General features: G+C 61.5%; 2 protein-coding genes across 2 annotated transcripts in view; one reads left to right on the plus strand and one right to left on the minus strand.

The window, feature by feature from the left end:
* The first annotated feature begins 5,069 nt into the window (after positions 1-5,069).
* Positions 5,070-9,257, plus strand: DCXR (dicarbonyl and L-xylulose reductase). The gene is given in 10 exon segments (XM_006912143.3): positions 5,070-5,147; positions 5,426-6,776; positions 6,847-6,944; positions 7,442-7,596; positions 7,684-7,726; positions 7,803-7,902; positions 7,980-8,044; positions 8,133-8,250; positions 8,366-8,402; positions 8,404-9,257. Coding segments are annotated over 9 exon segments (726 nt in total). The 5' UTR covers positions 5,070-5,147; positions 5,426-6,724; the 3' UTR covers positions 8,462-9,257.
* Positions 9,258-10,088: 831 nt separating this feature from the next.
* RAC3 (Rac family small GTPase 3) overlaps positions 10,089-11,950 on the minus strand; it is a 2,768-nt gene continuing 906 nt past the window's right edge. Inside the window, exons 2-6 of the mRNA XM_025047094.1 lie at positions 11,495-11,780; positions 11,246-11,363; positions 11,046-11,108; positions 10,444-10,603; positions 10,089-10,325 (exon numbers count right to left, since the gene is read on the minus strand). Of these exons, the coding sequence (XP_024902862.1) occupies positions 10,195-10,325; positions 10,444-10,603; positions 11,046-11,108; positions 11,246-11,363; positions 11,495-11,780 (758 nt within the window). The 3' untranslated portion in view covers positions 10,089-10,194. The remainder of the gene's footprint in view (positions 10,326-10,443; positions 10,604-11,045; positions 11,109-11,245; positions 11,364-11,494; positions 11,781-11,950) is intronic.

Consider the following 11,950-nt stretch of genomic DNA (forward strand, 5'->3'; position numbering starts at 1 on the left):
CCCACCCCTCAGTTAGGCCGCCCCTTTGCCCCCCATCATCCCTTCTACCTCGCCGGCCCTCCTGGGAGCCATGCGAAGGGGTTTCAGGGCAGGACAGTGTGTTCGTCCCCCTGAACGGGCGTGGCGTTGGGAGATTCCCAGGCTCGCACCCCGCCCGGTTCAGCCCCTCGAATCTCTTGCTTTCGGCCATTTGTGGCTCTGTGTGCGGTGAGCCGGAGGCCGGCGGCGCGGGGTCTGGCGGTGTCATACTCCGCGGGCCGCCTCCGCCCTGCGGCGGCAGTGCGCCTGCAGGCGAGGGGTCGCCTTGCTGCGGCTCCCGTTTCTCTCTCCGCGCTCTGTTCTTCCCTGACTCCCCTCCCGCCTTTCTGGCCGGCGGGCGGGGGCGGGAATCAAGTAGGTTCCGCATCTGAGTTTCCGTCCTCTGTCGGCTTCTTAGCTCTGCGTGTGAAAATCACTTCGCGAGCAGATGTGCACCCTCGAGGACCACAATGCGGGGAGCCCTTGTCCGGCAGGTCCGCCTGGGGCCCGACGCCTCGCAATGTGATTCCTTTCCCTGGCACCGTCCTTGGGCAATTGTCACGCCCTCTGCTTGTGCATATGCCCCACATCTCACTTTACGACGCCGTTATTTTTATTCTAAACAGCTTTGGTTTACCTGAAAATGTCTTTATTTCAACTGCATTTTTCGAGATATTTTTGCTGCACATGGAATTTCTAGGTTGACAGGTTTTTTTTTTTCGTTTTTTTGTTTTGTTTTGTTTTGTTTTGTTTTGTTTTGTTTTGTTTTAAAGCAAGTCAGAGATGTCGTTTCTGCGGCCTACCGTGAGCGGTGGCACTGTCCGTGTCCTTCCCAGGTTTTCCTTTTTTACCTTTGGTTTAATGAGATTGACTGCCGTGCGCTTCGATATCATTCTTTTTTTGCTTACGCTGCTTAGGATTCAGGAAGCGATAGGACCTGTATGCTGATGATTCTGATCCAATTTTTGGAAATTTGGAAGCAGCAGCTTTTCACATATTTTTCAGCCCTGTTCTCATTTTCTTCTCCTGGGGCTTCAATCGCCTGTAAGATCACCTGTCTTACCCAGCGGGGGTTTGAGGATCTGTTTATTTTCCTATGGCTTTTTGTTCTTTCTTCGGGTCGAATCCTTTCTATTAATCTGCCTTCAAGTTGAATGGCTCTTTTTTTCTATCATCTGCAATCTGCAGATTTTTAAATTTTGTTATATCGTGTTTCTAAAGTTTACAATTTCCATTTGATTCTTTTTATAGTATCCATTTTCGTGCTGAAATGTCCTATCTGTTCGCTTATCGCGATGATTTTTCCTTTGATTATTCGAACATATTTATAACAGCTGCTTTAAAGTCTTGCTTGGTAAATACAGACTATGTTTAATTGGCTGTTTTCTTGACTCTGAGTAACATTTTCCAATTTCTTTTCATTTCTAGAAAATTTTCGGTGTATACTGGATATTGTGGACACGAGAGTCTGGAGTTCATGGTCTTCCTCTGAAGAGTGTTGATTTTTGTTCTGGTAGGCAGTTTAACTACTGACTAATCACTTTGAACTTGTCTAGGTTTTGTTCTGTGTGTTATTAGGCTTATCCGTGTATCCATGCCCATGTGCGTCACAGTGTGTGTCCCCGTGTGTGTCCTTGTGTTTCACGCGTGTGCCTGAGCACAGGCATTCATATCTGCCTGTGCATGCACACGCAGTGGTGCAAGGGGAATGGTGACCTGTGCCCAGTGATCTGAACAGGTTGTCTCTTCCCACCAGGGTCCCCTTGTGTTTTCTCTCTGCTTGCCTCTCGCCTCCTCCAGGAAGTCCCCCTGTGCTGCCTGCAGCCTGATGCTGCTCTGTGTGGTTCATGGACTTAATCTCCACTTACGGGTTCATGGCCCCTGTGTTTGCCTAGGAGGGTGTCAACAGTGTCAACAGTGCCTTTTGGACAACAGTCCTGTGGCAGTGACAAAGCCACTTTCACCCTCTTGGACACAGGGCAGGAGTAGAGCTATGCACCAACACCCCTCCTACCCACTACACCTCAAGCTCCTTGAGCTGCACAGGTCACAGCCAGTGTTCTCTGTAGCCACAGGGTGGCTGTCCCCCTTGATTTCGGGCACATATCATTCATTCATTCATTCGCTCACTCACCTGCATACCTGTGTTGGAAGCATTCTCTTTGCCAGGTGCTGGGGAAGGCAGTGCCCCTGCCTTCCTGGGCTCAGGCAGAGAGCGCACGAGGGACAGGCAGGAGGGCGCGAGAGCTACCCCGGGGCTCAGGAGCTCAGCGCGGTGACCCTCAGAGTAGCTGACACCGCACCCGGGCCCAGAAGCCATGAAGGTGGAGGAGCAAGTGGCCTGCGGGGGGAGAGCTCGACTTGGAGGCCTGAGTGTGACATGAAGTGACGTAATGCTTCGGCTTTGCAGGGAGGGCCGTTGGGGGGAAGGCGGCCCTGCCCTTGGGAGACTGTCCACCCTGGGCAGTGGGGTGGGGCATGGCCTGTGGGCTGGGTGCTCCCGTCTGGTTCTGTTAGGCACCCTGTCCCCCTGCAGCCCCCCAGGCCCTTCCCCAGCTCAGCCTGGAGCATGGCCTTTCAAGCTGCACCCAAGGGTGGCCCTTCGGGAGGGCCCCTCCCACCAGAGCCTGTTTGTCCCTGGACTTTGACCGATTCAGCCTCAGTCCTAATCCACTCTGCTCAAGTGTCCACTCTGGGTCCGGTTTCAAGAAGGTTTGCTCGGAGGCCTCTCCCCTCGCCCTGAGAAAGAGAAAAGAAAGCAAAGCCCTTCCTCCTTGGGGGCCCCAAGGAGGGAATCTGAGCCTGAAGACTCTTTGTCCAGGCCCAGCCCTGCCCTTCCATGTGCAGACCGTGGGGAGCCAAGGCCACCCCCCATCCTTTGTCACCCCCATGTGTTCTTTCTCCCTCACACACACATATAGGTGTGTGGCAGGGCTAAGTGGTCAATCCCCACCCCAAAAGCCCCCAAGGTCTCCCAGGCCCCTGACAGGCTTCAGTGGCCGGAAGTACGTGTGCCCACGCGCGCACGCCTGTGTGTTTGGGCAAGCGTGTGCCCGCAGACCCTCCCCGGGGCAGTGCCCCAGGCCAAGTGGGCCGACCAGCTGAGAAGGTCGCAGACCAGCAAGGCCGGGCCTGGGAGTGACCACCACGACTGGCCCGGGGGCGGAGTCTGGCGAGGACCCCCGAGCGCCATCCGCAGGGGCCCCGGGAGGAAGGGCGCGGCTCCTCTCTCTCTCTCTCTCTCTCGGTCTTCCGCAAACCAGAGCAAAGGCCGCGTGCTAGCTGGTGGGCGGCGAGGGTTTGTGTTTCACTGGTTTGTTTTAAGAAGAGAAAACAGCAACTTATCGTGGGTGCAGAAGGGAAGGGCCCTGGGGAGGGACGGGTTACTCGCGTCACTCAGGGAGTGGGAGCAGAAAGCAGGCTGCAGCCGGGCGTGGGGCGGTGTTGGGAGCCAAGTGTGCGAGGGAGCGGGGCGCAGAAGGGAGAAAGGACATCTGGAGGCGGGCACGGCCCAGGGAGCTGGGGGAGGCCCTGCGTGCAGCCGCCAAGCCCCGACGGCGCAGCTCCGACACACGGGGCCTCGCCAGCCTGGGCCCCTGAGCGGCCGAGGGCGGAAGGGTTTCCGCTCTGCGATGTCATCGCAGCTCGGGCTGCAGACAGCTCGGCAAACGGCAGCCTGGGGGAGCGGTCCCCACGGAGCCACCCTCACTCCATTCACCAGCCACCAGTTGGGGGGACCCCGGGGCCACCCCCGGTTCCATAATTCCCTAGCACGACCCGCAGAACTCAGGAGATGTCCCCACAAGGTCAGAGGCCTGAAGCGAGGCTGCAGCAGCCATGTTCTTTTCAGGCCTGGAAAGGTGACGTGATGATTGACATCCGGGAGATGTCCCCTCCTGTCCCGCGATCAGTTCCATCTCCAGTGATGGCACGGATCGCCATGGCGCCAGCAGATAGGACATGGCGTCAGTCCAGCTCTGACAGAGATGCCCAGGCCCCGTCTAATGGGGAGAAAATACCGGGCAAAGCCAAACGGAGGGACTTTGTACATGGTAAGTGGCTCGTGATGTTCAAAGTGCCAGGGCCGCGAAGGTCACTGCGAGGCCGAGGAATGTTCTGGAGCGAGGAGGCTAGAGTGACGGGACAGCAGAGACAGCCTGCGACCTTGGACTGACCCCTTGGGCGTCCCAGCTGCGCGACGGGCGCGGCGGCCTGTGCTCGAAGCCCCGGCCCTCACTGCGCCAGACACGGGCCAGGGGCTCTCAGAGGTGACGGGTGTGTTTAAGACCTTGATGGCAAGTGATGAAACTTGAATGGGGCTAAAGGTCACGTGCGAGGGGCGCGTGGCGCTGACCCCGTGGCTCTGCTGACGGTGCTGGTGTCGTGTGAGACCCCACAGCTTTCTGTTTTCTTTCTTGTCTTATTTTTATTTTTCGTGATGCGCCCGTGAAATGGAGACATTTCTGCTGTCTTGTTATCTACCCTAACAGTCGTTGGGGACACAGCGTTGCCCTGGGCCCCGCCGAAGGTTACTTGGCCACGTTTTCCACATCTGAAGGGCTCGAGGAGGAAGTCATGCAGGGAGCCGGCTCCTCTGGGGCTGCAGCTCCGGCTCCATTTTAAAACGGCTCCGTTTTCTGCATTTCTAATATTATACGTTGAAATAAACGTGAGCTCTACACACATTTAAGAAAGACGAATAAAGACAAGTGAGATCCTCATCTTCCAACCCGCTTATGCCGGTTCAGGGGCGCGGGGGGCCGGAGCCTCTCCAGGCAGCTCAGGGCACCGGGAGGGACCCAGCCTGGACAGAATGTCCTTCCATCACGGGACACTCGCACCGGCCACACTCCCTCCGCCTGGACACACCGTTCACCCACGTACACGCCTTGGGGACGTGGGAGGGACCAGAGGGAACCCGCGGGGAGAAGGCGCACACCCCACAGACAGTGGTCCCCCGGGAGTTGATTTTTTCCTCTCGTGAATTTGTAACGAAATGATGTTGAACAAAATGACAGATTCAAGCACCTGCCATATCACGGGTCCTTAATCTTTGTTTTCCAGATATGAGGAGACCCTTCCCCTCAGGGTGCCATGGGAAATGACGCCTTGGTGAGCAGAATGGGAAGGTTTGTCTTTTTCTCCCTACCCGGCCTCTGGGAGTCGGGGAGAGTTCAGAGGGGCGCAGTGGGCTTTCCGGCAGGAGCCGTGCCCGGAGGTCCACCCCAAGTCTGAGTGAGGGAGAGGTGGCAGGGGCACGGCTGCCTGTCAAGGCCACACCTGGAGGGCTTGGGGGAGATATCACGTGCCCCGCCATGATTCCAGAACCTCCAGGCAGAGGCACCGGTTCTGTGAACCCTGCTTTGCGAGACAGGCAGGGCCAACACCCCTGACTCATTTCCTGCAGTGACACTGGCACCAGAATCCGCGGGTATCAGTGGCATGAAGTGGGAGCACATGTTAAGTCCTTCGCCCTCCCCGCCCAGAAGAGTCCACCGATTTGGGGACCCAGCCTGGACAGAATGTCCTTCCATCACGGGACACTCGCACCGGCCACACTCCCTCCGCCTGGGACAATCTGGACACACCGTTCACCCACGTACACTCCAGATGGAGTTCTAGTCAGGGGAGGGGAGGGGACCAGGGAAGGGCCCCCTCCCGGCAGCCACAGCTCAGAGGGAAGGAGCAGCAGGGGTCCCAGGTCAGCTCGGGGCAGGTGAGGGAGACTCCAGAGGTGTGGTGGTGGGTTGGGTTGGTGGGGGCAGGGGGCCAGTCTTGAGCACAGTGTGCCTTGGCCATCACCCAGGGGCACCTGGCCCAGAGCTTGCAGGGGCCAGCTCTAGGCCACCTGCCCCCATCCAGGAAGAGGCACATACCCCAAGCCAGGGTTTACTTTTAATTTGTTTTCCAAAGCAGGAAGCAGCTTCTGGCTGGCACCTTCGGGCTGTGGGTGAGGGGGGCAGCCTCTTACAGGGGAGCAGGTTCCTGTGAACAAGGAAGTAGAAGCTGCAGTGATGCCCACCCCGCCCGGGCCTGCAGCCCCTCCTCAGGCTGCCCTCCTCCCAGACTACAAAACCTCCATGCTGGACAGGGGCTAGGAGACAATACTGAGCAGCTGAATTTCGGTGGCCTGCGGGCCCTGGCGACAGGCAGGCTAGGTAGGGGTGTGGAGAGCAAGGTGGCCAGACCCAAAGCCTCACAGGCCCGCGTGGGGGTCTGTGTGTTCCTTCGTGCTTCACAGCTGCTCTGCGAGCGACTGTCTTCCACCCCACCCACCGCGCCCCCTGACCTAGGCCCAGGCTGCCACCCGCGTCACAGCCCGACGGGACACCAGCCCTCCGGTGTCAACGCGCCAGATTCTCTCATTACGTTCTTTTTGGTATTAAGTATCATTTCCGCGGTTTTGTTTTGTCGCGTTGTGTTTTGTTTTTGTAATACAGAAATCTCCATGACAGGGAGAAAATGCTGGTTGGACTCTCCAAACTGGTTTCACGCCCACGGGACGGGTCTCCAGCCCGCAGTTTGGAAAAACCCTCCCCAGACCCCTGATCGCCCGCCCCGCCGCGCCCATTCCGCTGGCCAATCGCGCCGCAGCGGGCGGCGATTCGCCTGTCCCCGGCCCGGGCCCGGCCCCGCGATTGGCCTCTTCCCGCGCCCCCCGGCTCGTATTTAGGCTCCCGCAAGCGCTGCGCTCAGTGTCGCCGCCATGGAACTGGGACTCAAGGGCCGTCGGGCGCTCGTCACCGGGGCGGGCAAAGGTGGGCCGGCGGCCGGGGGCGCCTGGGGGGGACCGGGGAGGGGCGCCCGCGCTGAATGTGCTCCCTGCAGGCATCGGGCGCGACACGGTCAAGGCGCTGCACGCGGCGGGGGTGCAAGTGGTGTCCGTGAGTCGGACCCAGAGCGACCTGGACAGCCTGGTCCGCGAGGTAGGCACCGCTCCGTCCTTTGCCCCGCGGGCCGCGGGCGCGGACGGGGCCGGGGGTGAGCGGGGCGCACGCGCGCCAGGCGCTGGGCTGACCGAGGATGCTCAGCAACCAACCCCTCCAGGCTGCGCGGATCCCTGGGCTTGGACGGAAGCAGAAATGGCTGCCGTGCAGGCCTGGGGCCAGAGGCGGTCTGGCCACCGTGGGAAGGGGCTGCCGGGAGCGGTGCCAGGCTCCTGATCCCCAAGCTCTGAGTTGCCCAGTGGCCAGAGGCCGCATTAACTCCGCTCCCTGCTCCCTCAGCAGCCTGGGATTCTGAGTCTCAAAAAAGTGGCTGGCCCTTGTGGGACCCCTGACCCATCCCCCTGGTGGGCTGAAATGTCACCTGCACCCGGCCCCCCCACAACCCCCTCCTGGGCGGGAAGCCCCGCTGTGCCCCTGCCCCTGCCCCAGCATGGAGGCTCCAGCAGCTCCGCCCCCCAACCCACTCTGCCCACTAGTGCCCGGGCGTGGAGCCCGTGTGCGTGGACTTGGGTGACTGGGAGGCCACCGAGCGGGCGTTGGGCAACGTGGGCCCCGTGGACCTGCTGGTGAACAACGCCGCCGTGGCACTGCTGCAGCCCTTCCTGGAGGTCACCAAGGAGGCGATTGACACGTGAGCCAGCCCACGGGGTCGGGGGGAGGGCTTTCCCCTGCAGCAGCAGCCCCCGTCCCTGACCGAGGTCTGTCCCTCCGCATCCAGGTCCTTCGCCGTGAACCTGCGGGCTGTCATCCAGGTGTCCCAGGTGAGCTGCCTTCAGGGCAGGAGTGGGAGCCGGCGGGTGATGCTGACTTGGCCTCACATCCCCACTGCCATTCCAGATTGTGGTCCGTGGGATGATTGCTCGCGGAGCCCCAGGTGCCATCGTGAATGTGTCCAGCCAGACCTCCAAGGGCGCCGTAACCGACCACAGCGTCTACTGTGAGTGAGCCCAGCTGTGGCCACCCCACCGAGCCTGCAGCCAGCTCGGGCTCCACTCATGCTGACCCTCCTCGCAGGTTCCACCAAGGGCGCCATGGACATGCTGACCAAAGTGATGGCTCTGGAGCTCGGGCCACACAACGTGAGCCCTGCCGGGGTGCCCCCATCACCCAGCCCGCGTGCCAGGGCTCCCTAGCCCACTTTACTGACCCCTGCCTGTGTGGGCACAGATCCGCGTGAATGCAGTGAACCCCACAGTGGTGATGACCGACATGGGCCGGATCTACTGGAGCGACCCCCAGAAGGCCAAGACTATTCTGGCCCGTATCCCGCTGGGCAGGTTTGCTGGTGAGTCAGCCGGGAGCCCAGCTGCAGTTGCACTGGGAAGCCCCTGTGGGGGTGGGAGGAAGGGCGGAGGGCAGCCCGCACCACCCACGCCCTGACCCCTGTACCCCGCCCGCAGAGGTGAGCGAAGTGGTGGATACCATCCTCTTCCTGCTGAGAGCAGCAGACCACAGGCTCCAGGGTGCTTGTGGATGGGGGCTTCCTCACCAACTGAGCCCCAGCCCCACCACCCCACTCCATGCTAGTGCCGAGTCCCCCCGACCCCCATCCCTCCAATAAACCTGATTCTTTGTCCAGGCTGCACACTGATTCCCAGGCTGCTGGCAGGGGCCGGAAAGTGTCGAGCTCGGGGCCGGGTGTAGCAGTGGGTCCCAGGTGGGGAGGTACGCATTCAGTTCATATCCACGGCCAGGTGGCAGCCTGGCTCCCACACCTGAGATTTTTCAGACCTGCCACCTTTCTGGCAGGGGCTGGAAGGTGAGACCTTCCCGAGGCCAGCTCCTGAGGAGGGTGGCGAATGGGACGAAGGATGGCCTTGGGCCCTGGTTGGCTCTGGGGGCGGTGGCCGACAGGAAGGAACGCCGGCGAGCAGTTGCTGACTCTGCAGGAAGTGAAACACGGACGTGCTGAAACTACACCGACTTGTCCTGAGCGACGTCTTTGCGTGCCCAGACCAGCTTCGGATGCTGGGAGAACGCTCCCTCAGCTCTTTGGGTTCTTCATGGCGTGCCAAGCACAGGCGGGCACACCAGTCTAACCTCTGCTTCTCACCACGGAGTCTGGCAGCAAACAATAGATGGAGAATCTGCCAGCTGCCGGAGTGTGAATACTCCCAGCAACGTGGTGTCACTGAGGGCACAGCTGGGGAGGGACGTGCCTAGGCGGCCCCGCCAGACTCAACTGGTATAAATAACCACAAAAGCAAAAATAATGCTGATGTGCACAAAAATTAGAAAGTGATGAACTCTGTTAATTTGGTTTCTAATACAACTAATCGTAAGTTTATCTAATTATTAATAATGACAGTTTAACAAGTGGTTAGCAAGATTCCTGAAAACTTAGCAGCTGGTTCTGCTGAGTGGATTTCTGATCACGGGTCTGCCTGGAGTGGTGCCCGCGGCCTCGGGGATGCGGTTGCCGGACCATGGCTCGGGGGCCCCCCGGGCCATATCCGCTTCATCTCCCCGTTTCTGATGTTGGTCGGCATTGCCGGGCTGCCCCCTGCCGTCCCGACCTCCACAGCTGTCCGTGGCGGTCCCGCCCGGCTGCCCTTTGTCCCAACCTCTTTTCTTGAACTCAGTTCAGTGTCCCCCAGCCTGGGTGTGTGGGGGAGCTGTGGGGAGGGGCCTGACTGCCGACTGCCCCCCGCCACCTGGAAGCACTAGAGCGGGGTCCACCGTGTTCCTCCCAGAAGCCCGGGCTCTCTGCAAGGAGCTAAAGACATTTGCCCCCACTTCCGCCTGGGTCACCTCCTTCGGGGACTGAGAGGGCTCAGAACGCTCTCCTTCCCTTCTCTTGCCCAGGGTATGGGGTGCTCACCCCCTCTGGACCCATGGCTGGGGGTTGGTTAGGGGCAGGCAGGGTGAGCAGGCAGATGTTGGTGGGGAATGTTTATTGTATAAAATAAGAAGGGGCGCCCCATCCCAGGCGCATGACTAGAGCCCACCCCCACCCTGGCCCATCAGAGAAGCCCATCCTGGGGCTTCGCTGGCTACCCCCCCAACCCACAGCCTGAGGGAGACCCTGCTCCCTCCCAGCCTCCCATGGGGACCAGGGAAGGCTGGAGCTGAGCCCCCAGAAGGAGGAGGCAGAGCGGCCAGGACCCCATCGCCCCGCCCCATGCTTCCTCCCCTCCCCCCACACCACTCCCCACAGCAGACTCAGGGACACAGGTGGACACAACACGACCGTGGACATGGGCGGGGCTGCCGTCCCCGAAGCCGGGCCCTAGAGGACCGTGCACTTCCTCCCAGGCTTCTTGACGGGCGGCGGGCAGAGCACAGCCCTGATGGCCTCGTCAAACACTGTCTTCAGGCCCCGCTGGGTCAGGGCCGAGCACTCCAGGTACTTGACAGAGCCTGGGGGACAGTGAGGTGGGGAGAGTGGGGGCGGTGAGGGGCGGGGCGGCAGGGGCAGCTTGGCGCCCCAGAACACGCCTCCCTCCTGGCGCCTGCAGGCCAGGCACAGCCCACTCACCAATCTCCCGGGCCATGGCCAGGCCCTGGGGGTACGTGATGGGCGCCAGCTTCTTGTCCCGCAGCCGCTCAATGGTGTCCTTGTCGTCACGGAGGTCCAGCTTGGTGCCCACCAGGAGGATGGGCGTGTGGGGGCAGTGGTGCCGCACCTCCGGGTACCACTGTGGGGACAGAGGTTCTGACCCCACCCCTCAGGGACCTCTCCTTTAGCCTGGCCCAGAGCAGGCCGTGGCTCCCGGGTCCCTTCCCCCATGGCCCCTAGACCCATCCTTCCCACTTTAGGAGGTGACCACTAGGTTTGGTGAGGGACACCAACGCCCAGCCAGGGAGCTCCAAGGCCTGACGGGGCCCACAGGCAGGGCCCCTCCCTTCCTTGAGAGCCTCACTCACCACCCCTGCCCCTCACCAACGCCTCTCCCGCCACCTGCAGACCCCCGCCCGCCAAGCAGGACAGGCATCTCCTCTGCCTCCAAAGGACAAGCTGCCCATGTAAGGTCTTCAAGCCAGAGACCCCATCCAGTCAGGGCAAGTCCTGGGGGCATGTCCCACCCAAGGACGGACCCCGCCCACCCCACCCCGCCCCCGAGGCAGACCCCGCCCTACCTTGGCTCGAACATTCTCAAAGGAGGCGGGGCTCACCAGGGAGAAGCAAATGAGGAAGACGTCCTTGGGAGGAACGAGGAGGGGACCCACATGGGAGTGGTCAAGGAGGCTCCTGATGACCTCTGTCCCCTCACCCACATCAGGATCGCAGGGATCCCACCCGAGGCACCAGCCCCTGGGGCTGGCCCGCTGTCACCTACAGTTTGGGGATAGGAGAGGGGCCGCAGCCGGTCGTAGTCCTCCTGCCCCGCCGTGTCCCACAGCCCCAGGTTGACCGGTTTGCCGTCCACCATCACATTCGCCGAGTAGTTGTCGAAACTGCAGGGGCAGAGCGGGAAGAGTCAGCCTAGACTCGGGGTCTCGGGCCTGCACGGAAGGGGGGGCCCTGTCGGCACCTCCGCCCCCACCCAGAAGCGCAGACCAGGGCCGCCCGCGCCCCGCGCGCTCACACGGTGGGGATGTACTCTCCGGGGAAGGCGTTGGTCGTGTAGCTGATCAGCAGGCAGGTCTTTCCCACGGCGCTGTGGACAGAGCGCACGCCCGCGTCGCTCCCAGGCCGCCTCGGCCCCTCCGCCCAGCAAGGACAGCCCCTCCCACGGAGCCGCAGGCTGAGTGAGGACGCCTGGGCGGGGACAGGTGTCCCAGCGCGGCAGATCCGCAGCGACCTAAGGCTGCGGGAGGAGGGCCAGGGCGGCCGGGCAAACCAGGGCAGAGCGGCTGGGTGAGGCGAAACGCCTCAGGCCAGGCCCGCGGCAGAGTTCCCGCCACCCCCGGAGGGTGGCAGGGGAGGGTGGGACCCGTTGAGGGTGCAGTCCAGGTGAGAGGCCTGGCCTCGCCCACTGGGAGCCCAGGACACGGCCAGGCCAGGCTGGGGGGCCCGGCGGCAGCAGGTGGGCCGGGGCTGG

Source organism: Pteropus alecto, unplaced genomic scaffold (genome assembly GCF_000325575.1).
Source record: "Pteropus alecto unplaced genomic scaffold, ASM32557v1 scaffold134, whole genome shotgun sequence".
Taxonomy (NCBI): domain Eukaryota; kingdom Metazoa; phylum Chordata; class Mammalia; order Chiroptera; family Pteropodidae; genus Pteropus; species Pteropus alecto.